Here is an 18,780-nt window from a genome sequence, read left to right on the forward strand (position 1 = left end):
CTATGTATTTTCCTCTTTCTGCTGAGCATTGCCAGACGTCCTAGGCTTTGGGCAGTGTGTTCTGTGAAATGCAGAGGGCAGCACTGCAGAGCATTGGTTCAATTTTTTGGCATCAGAAATCTCAGATCGTTAACTGCATGGCTCTGGACAGGCAACGTCTTTTTCAATTTAAATCTGCTGTGTTTACCACTTAAGGTTGTTATGTGGATTGATTAAGATAATGAATATAATGGACTTTGCATAGTATGCATCATAGTAAGCCCAGCTGTTGCTGATTACCAGTGAGCATTGCATTAAAGCAGATCCTCGCTCTCCTCATCTGAGCTTCTCAGTGTGTTATCTGCACACTGCAACTTGACTATTCCTAGACAGTTAGGTATTTGTTTTTCCGCATCATGCTCTTTTTTTGAGAGATAGAGGTACTAGGGAGTGAACCCAGGGTGTTCTTACAATGAGCTACATCTCCAGTCCTTTTATATTTTATTCTGAGAAGGTTGCTGTGGCTGGCTTTGAACTTGCGATCCTCCTGCCTCAGCCTCCTGACCAGCTGGGATAGTGCACCACTGTGTCCGGCAGCATCAAACTTTTTGACATCTGATTTGAGTTCTGTTCTGGATATGTAATTGACATGTATGTGTCCTCTCGGGTAATCCTCAATCCACCCTAGAGGACAAGTAGTAGTGTTTTCCCCACTTACAAACGAGGAAACAAATGCAGGATAAGTTGGACTCCAGAGACGTCTACCAGCTGTTGGCCTGTTGGGGTTCAGACAGTCCACTTGATGTGAAAGCCACCCTACTTGTCCCTTTTCCCAGGGGTACCACCATGTGTCCCCTGTCCTCTGTGACAGGGAAAGACCCATCCTGCCCACCAAGCCTGTGTATCTGCAGTACCCCGAGCAATGCCTTGCACACTTAGAAACACAGCTGCTCAGGCCTCATTGCGCCTCTGAATTCCAGTCTGCTGGCCACCTTGTCCTCCAGCCAGTCCTGCTCCCACATGCTGCCAGGCTTTAGCCTGCTTGAGCTCAGTCAGGGGTCCTCCAGTCACTGTTGCTGGAGTGTCCTGTCCATTTCTAAAAAAAACAGCATTGAAGCCACGTCTTTTGAAGAAGAATTGACTAGATTGAAAAAGGGAAGACCAGAAAGTGAAAGTTTATAAATCCCTATTTTCTATACTTGTGTTACCTTGAAATCTCTTTGCAAGAGGAAAAATGAGACAAGGGCCTTGTCTTCATGTTTTTGTACTATTCCGTGGTGAATGAAGTCCATGGATTCCCAGGTTCAATTGTAAAACTTAGATATTCTCAAGTTTAAAAAGGCCTAGGAATGTCAAATTTAGAATCTGATCATTTCTCTCGAAGTTTCAGGTCTGCATTGTTTTCACCACTGGATTTAATGCCAGTTTGTTCATTTTGGTGCTGGGAATTGAACCCAAGGTTTCATGCATGCTGAGCTTGTGCTCCACCACTAAGCTGCACCCCTGCCCTGGGGCCCTTTAATTTGTTCTTATTACACGGAAGTTCTACAGAGCAATACCAATGTATTTCATCCTTGTGAAACAAAAGTTCTAGGGACAGATACATTAGTAAGTCCCCTCGAGGTAGAAGGACTCTCCCATTTGGATGTCACATGACAGAGTTCATCTGTCTAGAAATTGAGGTGAAGAATGCCTGTCCTTCCACTGCAACCATCTGTCATGTTCTGAAGTGACCTCACTTAACCCCTCATCACATTGCATGCTATCGTGTCCTTATTACTGCTTTTGACAATTTAAAAGTGGACTGCGGCAATTTAAACCACTACATGTTTTTAAAGTAAGCAGAGTGGAAAGCTATTATACATTTGATTAAGTGTTTTATTTTGCTATTCCCCTTCATGTGAACTTTGTACAGTCTATTTCATGAGGAGTGTGGTTTGCTTTGGCATGTAATCCCCAAAGCCAAGCTCCTTTTATCGTTATTGCTTAAGTCATATATTTTTATAGAAAACATCTTATTACCTTAGTTTTACTTTCAAATCAAAGCAGAGTTTGCAAAGTCTATGAATCACACTGAAAGAATGTTAACGAATAGTACCTCTGAATTTCCAGATTTGGACATTTCTGGTCCTAAAGAATATGACTGTAAGCAAAAATATTATGCAAGCTGAGTAAAATTTAAATAAATAAGGACCAGATGGAACTATAGGGACTTATAAAATACAATGCAAATATTATCCCATTTCCTTAAATAAATCTATATTTCAGTATGAAAAATTATATTCATATTGATGAATATCAACTTTTTGTTAAATCACACTTGGCCAGAGAACTCTACCTTAAGTAAATATGAAAGGGTTTCATTTTTTGAGCTTGGGAAAGTTATTCACAATCTTGAAGTACAAAACATTTTATGTATTCACAGCAATTCTTATATTAGCTCTTTAATTGCTATGATTTTCATTTTAAATTTTAGTTACCTGTAAATGTATGCAAGAGTTTGCAATCCCTGAGTTTACATTTTAGAATTGCTTACATAGTCAATTGCATTAAAACACATGCACCTGCACACATGTGTGTGTTATTTCTTCCAGTGAGTATTTAATTCTTTTATGTCAAAAGAGCCACTCTACCTATTGCTGGCTTACTGTTTTCTTGTTATCTATAGCTTCTTGCCTAAGAATGTTACATTATTCCAAACTAATAGGGAACATTTTGCTCCATTTTCTTCCTCTTCTGTAATGCATATTAGAATACAGACTCTATTTGTTCCTTTTATGTCAGTTTTGTATGGGTTAACTGAAGCCTATGTTCCAAGGTTCTCAAAATCTGTGTAAGTGAACTCAAATTATTAGCAGAAAAGAGTATCCTGACTTTTTTTTTTAATCAGGGTTTGAACCCGGGGCACTTAACCGCTGACCTATATCCCCAGCCCTAAATACACACACACACATACACACACACATTGTTATATATATTATATATATATTATATAATATTATATATTACAATATATAATATATTATATTATATATATGCTATATAATATGTTTTATATATTTTTAATACATATTTCCCATCTCATGAATCAATAAGATGCTATCAAATACTCTGCATCCACAAATATATATATTATATTATAATATAAAAATATTATATATATATATTAATTGTAGATGGACCCAATACCTTTATTTTATTTGTTCATATGTGGTGCTAAGGATTGAACCCAGGGCCTCACACATGCAAGGCAAGCACTCTACTACTGAGCCACAACCCCAGTCCCCCCAGCCCTTTTTATTTTTGAGACAGGGTCTTGCTAAGTTGCTTAGGATCTCACTTAATTACTGAGGCTGGCCTCAAACTTGCTATCCTCCTGCCTTAGCCACCAAGTCGCTAGGATTATAGGCATGCATTGAGTATCCTGATTATTAAAACTTATCGTTTCATGTGTGATCTAGATAAGTTCCTTTCCCTCTTTCTGGCTTCCTTTGTATAATTTCTCAGGTTTTTGTGACTAGAAACAATATCTGTTCAACCTATGAGGTTAGCAAGTAAAAATGACAACAATTTGACAAATACCACATTTCTTCTGAAGTAATAGTCTTTTATTGTGATCATGGAAAGCAGTACATTAAATAAACACTTGACCGTGAGATTCGTCTTGTTATCTTAGAGTAAGGAAAGCATGGCGCTTCCTCAGGTCCTGTGTGCTTTTAAAATTAAGTAGCCTCTTAATCTTTCACATCTCGTGAATCAATAAGATGCTGTCAAATACTCTGTATCCACAAAGGGAAAAACCCTTGTTTTATGAGTAGGGAAGATCAGCAACTTGCTACTCCTCTTGAATCATTTCTGAACTTCACCTTTGTACCCAGCTTTCTTTTCCTTCCTTATTTGCAGTGCTGGAGATCAAACCCAGGGCCTCGAACATTCTAGGCAATGTTCTACCACTGAGCTCTACCACTGAGCTCTGCCTCCGGCTCCTGAATCTTACTTTTGTAATTGGTTCAAAGAATGGAGAGCCATTGGGAGGCTGAGGCAATAGGCTCACAAGTACAAGGCCAGCCTTGGCAACTTAGCAAAACCCTGTCTCAACATAAAAATTAGAAAAGATCTGGGAATGTAGCTCAGTGGCAAAGTTCCTGGATTGGATCCCCAGTACCACCTACAAAAAAATTTTTTTCATTAAATTCATGTAGGTATCATTGTAACAACACAAACACAACATGTTTTTAAATTTCCCATCCCTGCCCTATGGTGGCAAGTACAATGAAGAACTGCCTTTGTCAAGGGGACCTGTCATCTCTATCACAGATAGTATGTGTCTCCTTTCTACCTTAACCAGCTTTCACCTGAGGCTTCCCAGTTTCTTGTAGTGAAGGATCGCCAGGAAAAAGCAGTGGTGGGCAGGACAGGCAGTTCTCAGTATTTGTTCTATCAAGTCCAGGCAAACACTCAGTTATGGAAGACCGAACCACGGCTTCTAGGGAAGCACAGAGAGATGTTCCTCCAAGCCTCTGATCACAGCATTTTCAACAGTCAATCAATACACAACCTTGTTTTTTGTGTACTTCTATTTAAAGATATCTTATTTACTGTGTGCTGCTGACTCATTTATGTTGAGCCAGCAACACTAACTGGTGCCTGGACAAAGTCTAGCCCACACACAGGCTTTCTCTTTAAGGAACATCACAGCCTCTCTCACTTAGGAGCACTAAATGGCATTTCAGCCCTATGCCTGGGGAGCTTTTTTTCTTTTTTACTTTTTAATTTTTTTTTCTAGTACTAGGGATTAAGCCCAGGGCCTCACACATGCCAGGCTAGTGTTCACCACTCAACTATACCCCCAGCCTTTTCTCTTCTTTTGAGACAGGGTCTTACTAAATTGCCTAGGCTGTCTTCAAACTTTCCATCTTCTTCCTCAACCCACCAGGACTGCAGGTGTGCACCAGCATGCCTCACAGGAGGGACTGCTTTAAACAGCCAAATCACAACTAAAACCCACAAAAATGCAAGAAAAAGCACTAAGTAGACCACAAAATGGGTACTTGTTTATAAGATAAGAACTAGGGGATCAAGGAATTAGAAAACTCAATATTTTCAACACTGCATGTGTCTGTAAATGACAGTGAAAGTACTAAGCACTGATTTAGGGGTTACAAATGCATTTTAGCAAATAGGAAAATTAATAAATATGGACTTGATGAACAATAAAGATTATACTTGATAAAAAAGAAATCAAAATGTCTGGGAGCAGGATTCCTATAGACTAACTTAGAGCTGGTTGGCATTCAAAGGATCCTTTGGGCTTAGTTCTGACTTGAGAAAGGATAAGCTAAAATATTCCTATAACACAGTCTTTCTTAAAAAGGAGAAATCAGTTATATTTTGGAATATTCATGATAACAGTAAAATTAGAAATGAAAATATGGACCAAAATTGTTGTTATTCCTTAAAATCATCAATTTTGACCACTCAAGTATATATATATATATATATATATATATATATATATATATATATATATATATATTCTCCTCCCTTTATTTGCTAGATATGCCCCTTAAAACCTAGATATCTTCATCATCTTGGGGGCCCTTGTTAGCAATTGTTCGGCACTTACTATGGTTCACACTTTACACGTGACATTTCAAATGTATAAAACCTTATTTTATACCCAAACTCTGAAACGTAGGATTTATTAGTTCTTTTTACAGAGGCAGAAATACTAGCTCAGAGATTTTTAATAACTCAATGAGAGCATTGATCATAATGTTCTAATGAACTAGACACAATGCCAGCTACTCGTGAGGCTGACTCAGGAGGATTGCAAGTTGGAGGTCAGCCTCAGCAACATAGCAAGACCCTGGTCTCAAAATGAAAAAGGGCTGGGGATATAGATGAGTGCTTGCTCAGCATGTGTGAGGCCTTAGGTTCAATCACTGCACCACAAACAAAAAAAATAAATAAAGTTGTGATAAGTAGCAGATTTCAAATCTGAATGCAGGTTTCCCTGACCAAACCAGGGCTCATCCCATCTGGCATTGTGGCTTTTCACTATTTACAGAGTGGAAAATTCCCCCTGGCAACTTGACAGAGGCTGTGAAAGGTTAAAATTGACCTTAATTTTTATGCAATTTCTTCCAACATTCCGTGAGTCTGACCTGGTCCATTGATTTGCACTGACCAATAGTGTGAAACGGCATTGAGTGACTTCTAATCCTTGGCTCCAGTAGGCCTGTGGCTGTAGCCCTGGCCCTCCTAAAGCTCCACCATTCTGTGAACAGGCTTAGACTGCACCCCTTGAGGGTGGGATGCCTCATGGAGGGACCACACGGAGGGAGAGAGGCCAGCCTCAGCAACTTAGCAAGACCACTTTGCACACTGCTTAGCCTAGTACAGGCCTAGAATTTTAGAGCTGGAATGATGTTCAATGTCATATAGGTCTGCTCAGCACTTCGCTGATAATTTTAGGTGTCATTAACAACGTGAGCCAGTTGGTTACCTCCAGAACTGTCAGAAAATTTAACTCCTCTGACCCCCATTTCTCCACACACTACTGTATGAATTATATCCTAATTGAAACTTGAGTTTGGGGGTCTTGTTTTTCTCCTGCGGTGCTGGGATTGCACCCAAGGCCTTGTGCATGTACTAAGCATTCTACTTCTGAGCTACGTAGCTACATCTTCAGCCCTTTCCTTAAAAAAAAAAAAAAAGATACAGGATCACACTAAGTTGCCCAGACTGCCCTCAAATTTGCAATCCTCCCACTTCTACCTCCCAAGTAGCTGGGATTACAGGGATATACCATCATGCCCAGAGAAAGTACTTTTAGTACTTAAAGAATTTAGTAACAAGGTTGAGGGTGTAGCTTAATGATATAGTATTTGCCTAGCATGCCTGAGTTTTATATCCACCATTAAAAAAAAAAAATCCCTAAAAATTTAGTCACAAAGGATTTGGGATGGATAAGAATCATGTTACGAGAATCATGTTCTTTTCATTTATATAAATACAGTTTACTCTTACAACATTGCTCAAAATGAGGTATACCTTAAATGTTAGCCCAACATTTTTTTAAACTCTGTAACTGCAGTAGACATCACAAATCGGATACTTAATCCATAACCATGTGCTTTTCAATATAGATTTGAGCATCGCTTTGATCTGGGTTTCACTCTCCTTTCTGTGTTATTGCCCCTTATTGGTGTGGCCTTCCAGCTGAAAAGGCATCCAAAGTTTAGAGGGTACATCTGTCTCATCTCTCTGACCTTCCAGTGACAGCTACAGAGAACTCCATTAATAGGTGCTTGAAAGTAGCATCCCTCCACTAAAGCACAAATCTGAACTGTGGTTTCTTTCCAGAAGAAAAGAAAAATGCCCATTTTACCATACAACATCTTTAATATTCTTTTGGTCTTTGAAGGTCTTTTTTATTAGGAGGGGTTTTTCCCTAAAAGCAAGGTAATAAGACAGAACATTTTTTTGGGATCATCGATAAGTAGGTTTTCCATCTTAAACGTGAAATTTAATGCGAAACTTTTCTGTAGTTAAAAAAATAATGTCCCTTGGGATTTTTTTTTTTATGAGAGTGTGGATGGGGGCTTTTATGAGTGTGGCAAAGATTGGGCTTAATCCCAGAGCGATCCAAATTAAGTCAACGTGCCTAGAAGCAGTAAAATTAAGCCATGTGTACATAGTCTTCTATAATTATCTACCATATAATTCTTGGTCAAAGTTTTCTCTTACATTGCTTGATAAAGCAATCTACTGAATATCTAAAATTGTGAAAAGCATAAACTCATTCTAAAATAGTTCAGTGACTAAAGGGTCTCTATGGATATCTTCAACCCACAGTTGAATTTTTAGTTAATTTTTCTAACACATGGGTTCTTTAAGTGTTATGGGCCTTTTGCCGAATGATTGGTATGGTGATGAGTTACTTTATCTACTTGTTGGCAGCTTGAACAATAAAGAAAATGTTGATTGATGGGCTGAAATGCCTGATGACTCTGCCTCTGTCTAAGCATACACTACTACATGCTAAGAAATTCTTTTCCTGCAGTTCAGAGTTTAAATCCCCTTGGAAGAGTTTGGGATTTCTGTGGGGCTCAATGATAATTAAGTCTCTTGTACTTGGCTCCTTTAAATTGCTCTATGAGTGAAAGTAAATTCTCTGGGAGTTCAGAAGGATTTAACATCCATTTGTGATGAGCATTTTGGTTGTGTATCACTAATCCTTTACGATCAGAAGATTGCTTGGGTTGGGACAAATGATGGCATACAAACCCCTCCTACCTCCCCCTTTATTTTTTATTTTTATTTTTTTGGGGGGACAGATACCCGGGATTGAACTCAGGGGCTCTCGACCCTTGAGCCCCATCCCCAGCCCTATTTTGTATTTTTTTTAGAGACAGAGTCTCACTGAGTTGCTTAGTACCTCACTTTTACGGAGGCTGGCTTTGAACTCTAGATCCTCCTGAGCCGCTGGGATTACAGGCAAGCACCACCACACCCAGCATCCTTTCTTCCCCTTTCTGAGTCATTTTGATCCCTATTTCTGTCTCCAACCCATTCTTCATAATCACTTAGTGAAAATTTATTTAGTGCCTATGCTTGGCTTAGCACCAGGATATAGGGATGAGTCAGAAGCAGCCCTGGTCCTGAAGGGTTTCCTTGAGGTGGGTGGTATAAGAGGACACAGATCCATAAACAGGCCATTGTACTGTTAGGGATAAGTTCAATACTGGGCAAGGCATTGGTGACCCACAAAAAGGATGGATCAATTTGGCCAAGGCAGGGAGTCAGAGAAGATTTCATAGAAGAGGTAGCGCTTGGTTGACTCAGATGGAATTCCATGAAACAGAGGAGGCAGCAGATAAAAGAGGACATGACCTTCAAGCACTTGGGGCCCTCAGACTTTCCAAATATAGAGGGTGTAGAATATCTCTGTCAAAGTGTCTGAGCAGCTTGATGGTGTGTGTTTCTAGACCAGAAGGTTAAGTGGGGGAGGAGCAGGACTGAAGAGAAGCTTTTCCATGCATGAGTTTTAGTTTACTTCCCTGTGCCTGCATTATCTTCATTTTAAAATAAATAAATACTTATTCTTTTAGGAGTAGAAACATTAAGACACTAATCTCTTAAACAATGTGATGAATTTGTTAGCCAGCCACTGCTTCCTGGGTATCTATTTTTAAGTCGTCTCTAACTGTGAAATAAAGGAGTGTTCCTCAGTTAAAGGGGTTTCAGAAATATGTTTGTAAGCAGAAGACTCTTCCCACATCTCTGAAATCTGACCTGACCCTAAGAGACTCTAACTCCAAGATCAAGTTCTTCTCTGACTGGAGTTATTAAGTCAAAAAACAAGTTAAGGTGTCCAGGGGAGGCTGTCCATCTTGTGTCAATCAGTGGGCAAACAGGTTGTCTTACTTAAAGTCCTGTCATCCCAATGACTATTACAACTACCAGGCGGAAGTTAGGTCTGGGCCCTGCCTCTCTTGGTTTTCTAGAAACAAACCTCAGGTCTGTGCCACTAAGAAACAGAAATTAATCTACTTTCTTGGGCTGAATAGCTCTTTATTTTGAACATAAGTTTGTCACTTATATCTGTGCTAAAGTTGGTTTATATCTTCTCCTATAGGGAACAAAAAAAACACACCATCTGATGAATGATATAAGTGCATAGAAACAGAACTCAAAGATGAAGAGACTGTTTTGAGGTGGGGAGGGGGCCTACCAGTCGTGCCCATGCACTGCAGGCCATGGCTCATGTGCCAGCGTAGCTCGGGAGACCCATCGATCTTCACCACCTCATTAGGCCAAGGGCTTCGATTTCCACTTCCGTGCATTGTTCCTTTGCTTGCTCTATAAAATGATCAACTCATGGCCTCAAGGTCTTTGCTGTAGAGTTGAGGTGACACTATTTCAACAGAATTGATGCCATATGGAAAATCTCGAGTTAGCTTTTGTACAAGTACACAATAAACTATTCATACCAGATGTGACACTTGCTGTCCTGGTGAGAGCCCAGGTTTTGGTGTGAAACCATTGTGAGTTGGAATGTAACTTCTTCCTGCTCAGAAGCTACAAAGACTTGTTGAAGTCTGGATCTTTATGAGCCTCTATTTGCTCACCTGAGAATGGGACTAATCATGCTGAACTTGCTTGGTTGTTACGAGTTGTAAGTGTATAGCATCCTTGGCACATATACATTAAATAAATAAGTACTAATAAAATTAGTACCATGTACTGGCATTGTACACAAACCCTTATCTATAGACACTATTTTTAAAACCATTAAAAACAAAAACAAAAATGGTATCCCAGAGAGGTTACCAGTCTTCCCAAGGCCCGTGGCCAGGAGTAGCAGGGCAGGATTTGGACAGAGGAAGTCTGACGCCGGGGAGTTGGCTCATCATCACTATCTCTAGGGCCTCTGCGCAGAACAAGCCAGCAGCCACCCATGGGGTGATTCACAGTTAAAGACAGATTCTGGAATAAAGAATTTTAGAGACCTTGGGACTGGTAGACGGACAGTTACTACAGTATTTTGGGTAGAGCAATGTTATATGCATGGATCAGAGATAGGAAGCATGCAGGGGGAAAACCCAGAGCCACAGTTTTGCTCAGAGAGCTTAGGAGCATTCCAGTTTAGGAGGATGGGCTGGGGATTTAGCTCAGTTGGTAGAGTGCTTGCCTCGCATGCACAAGACCCTGGGTTCGATCCCCAGCACCAGAAAAAAAAGGGGAGGGGGGAATTTAGGAGGATATCCAGTGGAGATAAGTATGTGCATGATCAACTCCACATTTTTTATTTAAATTAATGTCAGTCTTCCATTAATGACCCATTAGTTCATCTGATCAGATTTTTTTCAGAGCCAGAGAGAAGTAAAATTTTAATATTGCTTTATTAAATTGATGCCTAAAATATCTCAACTTAGTATCCTTTTTTCTAAGCTGACCTACCCTGTTAAGTACATAAGTTTTAAAAAATAATCAAATCCATGTTTCTTTTCAACTCATCAGCTTACATTTCTAATTAGCTCTTGGTCCCCCCCACCCCTCACCTCTGCCATCCCCGCTCAAAGCAACTATCCACAGTGATGGCTTCATAGAACGCTTTTGGCACACAAGGGCACAGAGTAAGAAAGGAAGCCTTTTCAATCAACAGGTCAGTGTCTCGTGTTTTATTGTATTTTTACTGATTCAGACAAATTATAGCAGTAGTCAAGCAAAAGGAAAGAAATGAATGGGGAGTTTTTCATGGAGCAAGATTTATGGACTGAAAAGGGATCCTTAGCAATGAACTCAGCATGTATTTGAGACTATTAACAGTGTCTTTCCTTTATGTATGGTAGTTCATGAGCACCAGAAAGTATGGAAGGGTTTTAGATTTGGGCCACTTTTATGGAATAAAGACTCCATGGGATCTCTTTCTTCCTTTTGACTCTGAATGAACAGAAATTTCCCATTTGACTTTTATAATGTTACAATATCAAAGGGTTTTATACTGAAAAGCAAGCTCTGAAAAACCTACTTGTGGTCTGGGTTCATTGTGTGATTCTTCCAGCCCAGGAAAGATGGGGCATTTGGGCACAAACCTTGCAGGCCTGCCTTGCAACACAGGTGCTCCTAGGAGCCTTCTTTAACTTCTTCCTGCCCTGCCTCAAACTAGACCCCAGGTGGGATCTTGGTAGAGTTGGGATCATCTCAAACCACTGACCCAGCAAGATCCTGAGTCTCCATGGAGAAGGTGCAAAGAAACAAACTCTTGGTAGTTAAATGCTCCCTAGATCTGCAAAATTCATGACAGAATTAAAACAAAGAATAATCTAAAACAATCTGTTGCTGGTACAGAATCTGAAAGATATATTACCTGGATCAGGGTAACTTTCCTGGCTCTTGAGAGCTGACTACCTCTCTAATTGTTATAATGCAAAATGTCTTCTAAATTGTGTAGTGATAAGTGAAAGTATTGTAAAGATATTTGGAATCCAGATGAGTTATTTGGTTATAAACTTTTTATTTTATTTTGTTGCTTCTCTACTCCAGAATGTGTATAAGAACCATTTGTGTATGTGTTTGTTTTTAAGAATATAGTTTAGTGTGTTTTTGTTTTTTCTGTCTTGTTTGTTATATTTTTGCAAGAAATATTTTAATTTTTTTTCTTCATTTCATGTGAGCTTAAATGCAAACACTCCATACTTCTCAGCTAATGTAAAATCCAGCCTCAGCCATTTGGCAGGCTCATTAGCTCTCAGGGTTGTTAACAAAGCACCCTAACATTGGTCAGTCCTTTGGGGTCATTACTGTCAGTCCACCCTGGTAACCAACAAGCCCTTACTAAACCAAGCCTATAAGATCTCTGTACATCCAGAAGTCCTATTGCTTGCAGGCCTGTGCTTGGGACACTGTATGCCTGGAGTCTGCCATAAAGGCTTCAACCTTGACTATTGCCTGTGTGCTGCAGGCAGGGAATGGGAAACCCTTGGCAGGGCAGGTCCCAGATCATTATTGTGGGACCCATAGATCTCTGTTTCCATCTCCACACAAAAACTCTTTCCCTCTTCCAGAGCCCTCGAGACACCCAGCATAATCCATTCAACATATTCCTTTTGGTGCCTTTGACTCTCTCAAACCCAGAAAGAGTCCAGGACTTCAGTTGCTTCAGTTTTCAGCACCACAAGATCCCACAGGCAGAGAATTTCAAACCTTGACTACTTGTTAAACAGGAGGGAGAAGAGGGAAAGATAATGTGAACAACTCAATATTTTTAGAATCGTCTCACCTGAATACATAACTCTTCGTTGTGTATATATGTAAATTGTCTGCAGAGGTCCTTAGGAAACTTCCAGTGGTGGTGGCCTCTGGAGAGTGGGACTGGGAGGTCAGGGTGAGAGGCACCCTGTGATGATATTTGTATCCAGATTCATGTCATTTTGATGGTGTTTAAAAAATATAAGGTTATTAATTTGAAGAGTTGCACATTATTTTTAATTCATAACCACGAAATATGTTCTTTAACCAAAGCTTCTACTGTAGATAATTTTGTCCTAATGTTGTGGATAAAGTTCAGAGGAGTGAATTTGCCCAGGATCACATAGTGGCAGGATTCAAACTCACAGCTGTGTTACACTTCAGTCCATGAATGCTCTTTCTTCTCCTCTAGGCTTTATCTTCCAGCAAAGGAGGACATTGGTTCATTCCACTAAGGTCTTTTCTTTCTTTGCCAAGTCACAAGACCTGGCAAACCCCCTTCATCAGGCCACACATTTATGCCAAATCCTTGAATACCAATAAATACCTGAAACTATGTTTCAAAATACACCATAAAATGTAAATAAGAATGACACATAGTTCACCCCAAGTTCCTACATAGCAGCAGTGTTCAAAGTTAACAGTGAAACACAGCAGGAAGTTTAACATGAAATACCAGGCAAAGTCAGTGCTTAAGAACTAAAATAATCGAAAGAAAGCTTAATTATTCGTCCAAATATATGATAACTATGTATCTTATTTATCCTTATGTCAAATATATAGAATGTGGCATTATGAACAAATCATGAGTTGCTGCCTGTGGTTTGGTTGCTTACTTAAGGAAGCATTTATGCTTATTGAAAATTAATTAGAAGGTGAAAGTGGGGCACAGTCCCAGTGACTCGGGAGGCTGAGGCTGGAGGATCACAAGTTTGAGGTCAGCCTGAACAATTTAGCAAGACCCTGTCTCAAAATAAAAAGAAAGAAAATTAATAAGAGTTTGCTTTTTGCAGGATGCTATAGTCATACATGAAGTCTATGAAGAAGGAGCAGCAGCCAGAGATGGAAGACTTTGGGCTGGTGACCAGATATTAGAGGTATATAATTTTGAGTTTCATTTTATACCAGTAAATATGGTTCCTTGCTGGGTGGGGTGGCACACACCTGTAATTCCAGCAGCTTAAGAGGCTGAAGCAGGAAGATCACAATTTCTAAACCAGCCTCAGCACTTAGGAGGTCCTACGCAACTCAGCAAGACCCTGGCTCAAAATAAAATACAAAAAATGACCGAGGATGTGGCTCAGTGATTAGGCACCCTGGATTAAATCCTGATACCAAAAAAAACTCAAAACAACCAATATAGTTCCTTTCCTGACTTTGATCTACAAAGTCAGTTTATCCATATTCTACTAAACTCTACCCTTTCTGATTTCTCACTCATTTAACAAAATATTTATCATGTTCTTTTTTTTTTTTTAATGTACATTGAACAACTCAGGTTTAGAATCATGACAGATTACCAACCTAATTAAAAGGGAAGTACATCTTATTGTTCTATCATTTTAATATCCATGGGCCTAGATAATATGGCAAACAGATTTTTTTGCTTCTCCATTGTACCTTAACTAAATTCCCTCCTGAAAACACATATAGACACACGTACACATAAGCATATATGCTTGAAATGTTGAAGACTTTAATTGCAGCTTAAATATTATTTTCTTAATCTTAATAAACCTTTATGCCTAACAGAAGCCCAGGCCTTGCCATCAGCATTTTCAAGTTGATGAAAAAGTAGAATCTTCCTTCTCCTGTATATAGTCCTTATTAAAAATTGAAATTCTAGGTCTGGGGATGTATGTAGCAGCAGAACACTTGCCTAGCATATGCCAGGCTGTTGGTTTCATCCCCAGCACCACCAAAAAAAAAAAAAAAAAAAAAAGAAGTGCTGAACTTGACTCTTTCAAATTGCCTTTCGTTTAGCAAAGTTGTTAAAGCCTTAAAACTGCCAGCATAGGCAGTGTCTGCACTGGGGATTGAATAGGAAGCCAATGCCAGGCGTTCTGGTAGGTGGAACTAAAGAGCTTTTCCAATGATGTGAAACCTTAAGGTATCATTTATTTCTTTCATTGGATGGATTTAATGAAATAGTTAGCATTTTATGGTGGGCATGTGCATTTTTGCTTTGCAACTTTAATATAGCACATTACAAATGACATCATAGAGTTTTATTTTCCCCCTTGGTGGTTCATTCCTGCCTCCCAAGATGAAAACAGAGATATAATTAAGGGCAGAAAATGTAGACAAGAAGGGGTTAAAGGAAAGGCCAACCTAACTACAAATTAAACTGAAGCCAAGTTATTGGGTTTCTCTGCAGACTTTGTTGTGCTTCAGAGTTGGATCAAGACATAGTTCCAGTACATTCATTAAGGCACAAGTGTGTGGGGTTACAAAAATAAGCAAGGCCTCTTTGGGAATTGGCCTGACAACTTTAGCATAAAATACAGTTTTGTTTTGTTTCGTTTTTTGGTTTTGGTACTGGGGATCGAACCCAGGGGCACTTTACCACTGAGCCACATCCCCAGTCCTTTTCACTTTTGTTTGTTTGTTTGTTTTAGTACTAGGGACTGAACCCAAGGGCACTTAACCACTGAGCCACATCCCCAGCCCTTTCTTGTATTTTATTTAGAGACAGGGTCTCACTGAGTTTCTTAGGGCCTCACTAAGTTGCTGAGGCTGACTTTGAACTCATGACCCTCTTGCCTCAGGCTCCCAAATTGCTGGGATTACAGGCATGTGCCATCACACCCAGCTACAACACAATATTTTTGTGAACAGAGGTTGTGGGGTTTTGGGAGTTTTATTTTTTCCTCCCTAGATTTTCTGATCATTTGGTATTTTTATAATTGGCTTTTGAGAATGAGGAGGTTAACTGTTTAAAAATAAGCAGATGTAAATATGCTTTTATATTTATATGGATTGTAAGTTCATCAATGTCCTATAATGTTCACTTGAAACAAAGTCTGATATGCTCATTTTCTTTGAGTATGGCAATAGCTGCACAGCATAAATACACGTCAAAATTCATCAAGCTAGCCGTAGTGGCACATGCCTGTAATCCCAGCAATTTGGGAGACTAAAATGGGAGGATCACAAGTCCAGAGCCAACCTCAATAATTTGGTGAGACCTTGTCTCAAAATGAAAGTTAAAAGGGCCGAAACTAGAGCTCAGTGTTAGAGTACTGGCAAGCTTGCAGTCCAGGGTTCAGTACTGCAAAAAATAAAACTATTAACTGTACACATTACAGCCATGTGCAAGGATACCCACATAGAATCCCAGCACTCAGGAGGCTGAAGTGGAAAGATCAATTAGTCCAGGAGTTTGGGACCAACATGGACAATATAGCAACATCCTGTATCTCCCTCCCTTCCTGTCCCTGCCCCCCAACACACACACACACACACACACACACACACAAACACAATTGACCATTAAGTACCTGTAATCCCAGCTATTCACAAAGTTGATACAGGTTTATCCCAAATTTAAGACCAGACTGGGTGTTTTAGCAAGACCCTATCTCAAAACAAACAAACAAACAACAACAAAAAGTTGGGAATAAATAATTAGAACAAATTTTAAAAAAAATAAAGTTGGGGATGTAGCTCTGAGATAGAATGTTCCTGGTTTCAGTTCTCAGAACCAAAAATAAATTGTATTTTAAATATGTATAGAGTTTTCAGCAATTATACCTCAACAGAAAAAAAAAATATTAACCATCTCTATTTGTATTGGATAGACCTTCGGCTAGAGGTGCTCTCTTCCATAGAGTATATTCACATACAGGTGAACATTCAGTAATGATTAACATGCAGCCGTGTGCGGTGGCGCCTATAATCCCAGCTACTCAGGAGGCTGAGGCAGAAGGATCACAAATTCAACGCTAGTATAGTTCAGTGATAGAATGCTCCTGGGTTCAATTTACAGTACCAGGAAAAAAAAAAAAAAAAACAGCATGAAGAAGGCAAATTTGTTTTAGATGGAAGAAGAATTTGAAGGTGAAGTTACCATTTCTGGCATTTCACAGAATTATATTGTCTGATCTGGATGGATTCTATACTTCTCATTAATGATGGGGAGTGTAGGATCTAATTCATCATAGTATATCGTAGGTATAGTTGGGAAATTGAGTTTGCATGTTCCTTTCCAAGCAGCCTTAGCCCCCACACTTGGATGGGTTCCAGTTGGCCATATGCACACATGCAGAATACACAGTCGGCTACTGGCCAGCTTGGGTGGGACATTTTAAGACCAGGAAATAAGTTCCCCTCATCAAGCACTGATGTGAGGACCTTCCCGTGGCCTTCTGCTCATGGGATTCCATTTTGCAGGCTGGTCTTATGGTTTTAGTACTATCCTCAGGTTAAAGTTAGGACAAGGCAGATTTCGCCTCCAAGGATATTGTCAAATAATGTTTTAGCATGGTGAGATTAATGAATCTATGAGGTTGCACTGTCTTCTTTCTGAATCTCCTTTTGGGTCCATCTTTCCTCTTATCCCACCCCTACTACCATTATCTCTTCTATGCTGGTGTAAGTGGGAAAAGAAAGAGAGTTGATGCCTAATTTTCCCTGTGGAATAAAATAATGGGGAACTACATTCCTGCTTTGGCTATCTTTTTCTTATCAAGTAGTGGTTCACCTACTTTTCCCATCCTGCTCAGGACGTGATGCCCTCTTCTTGATATCTGGGACTTTTGAGTATCCTTCTCAAATAGGGAGCTGCCTATTACCACCGTTCCTCTTCTGTGATCAGTGTTCTAAACAGTGCAGTGCTTGTGTGAGGCACTCAGGGGCGTTCATCACGCCACAGCACTCTGGCTGCACTGCGGCATTTCTGTTGTGATTATTACATTTAGTGGCCTCCTGATAAGCAGAGGAGCAAATGAAAACTGTGAACTGAGATCCCTTTGATCTGAGCAGACACCTTATGCAGAAATTTAGTAATTGCTTTTGTAAAACTAAAGAGTAATGGTAATGCTTTTAATTAAAAGTATATTTGTTAGAGCCTTTCAAAAGGAATTTAGAGGCTTAGAAAGTTCACCTTCCATCCGTGAGGATCCCCTCCTCCCCCTCTTTTTTTAATTAACAGGAGTGATCTTGTGTGCCATCTATTGGAATACAGGAAAATAACCAGCTCAGAGCACATTTTCTAGTGACATTGTTTCCCCTTTGTTCCCTGTGTGTATCTTGCAAACAATGAGAATGCATTCATTGGTCTAAAATAAAATGGAATTATCATGCAGAGAACAGCTCTTGGCTGAGCTTTCTTCAATACCTTGCAAACATCAACTTCTAACTTACATTAAACATGACTATGTGCCAAACCCTGTGCCAAATGCTTCATAGGACTTTTTTTTTTTTTTTTAAACCAGGGATTGAGGGCTGAGGTTGTAGCTCAGTGGTAGAGTGCTTACCTTGCATGCATGACCCTATCTCAAAACAAACAAAAAAAACAACAACCAAAAGTTCCATCTTCAGCACCACATAAAAGTAAATGAATGAAATAAAGATATATTTTACTTAGAGACAGGGTCTCACTGAGTTGCTTAAGGCTAAATTGCTGAGATCTAGCTTTGAGCTGTCGATCCTCCTGCCTCAGCCTCCTGAGCTGCTGGGATTACATGCATGTGCCACCGTGCCCAGCCATTATAGGGCTTATGTAATTTAGTCATCACAACACTAAATAGGTATTACTATTGTCTCCAAATCCATCTATATTCAATACCCAGGTCCTTAGCCACTGTTATTCTGGTTGTATTTAGTCTAAGTGAGTAGAGAGGCCACTGAGATACACCAGAGAAGAAAAGTCAGCTTGAAAATTGTGCTTTTAAAGCCAGGAACAGTGTCACGTGCCCATAAACCCACCTACTCAGAAGGCTGAGGCAAGAGAATTGCAAGTTCAGCAACTTAGCAAGGCCCTGCATCAAAATAAAAAGGGCTAAGGTTGTAGCTCGTTGGTAGCGCACTTGCCAACCTGAC

The 18,780-nt window shown here is 39.7% G+C and overlaps 1 protein-coding gene across 7 annotated transcripts in view; it reads left to right on the forward strand.

The window, feature by feature from the left end:
* Window positions 1-18,780, forward strand: part of Patj (PATJ crumbs cell polarity complex component) — a 387,785-nt gene that overhangs the window by 303,453 nt on the left and 65,552 nt on the right. For all 7 annotated transcript variants that reach the window (XM_071617901.1, XM_071617905.1, XM_071617899.1 and 4 more), the window contains one exon: window positions 13,752-13,835. In XM_071617901.1, coding sequence (XP_071474002.1) covers window positions 13,752-13,835 — 84 coding nt within the window. The remainder of the gene's footprint in view (window positions 1-13,751; window positions 13,836-18,780) is intronic.

The sequence above is a fragment of the Marmota flaviventris genome, chromosome 10 (assembly GCF_047511675.1).
Source record: "Marmota flaviventris isolate mMarFla1 chromosome 10, mMarFla1.hap1, whole genome shotgun sequence".
Lineage (NCBI taxonomy): Eukaryota > Metazoa > Chordata > Mammalia > Rodentia > Sciuridae > Marmota > Marmota flaviventris.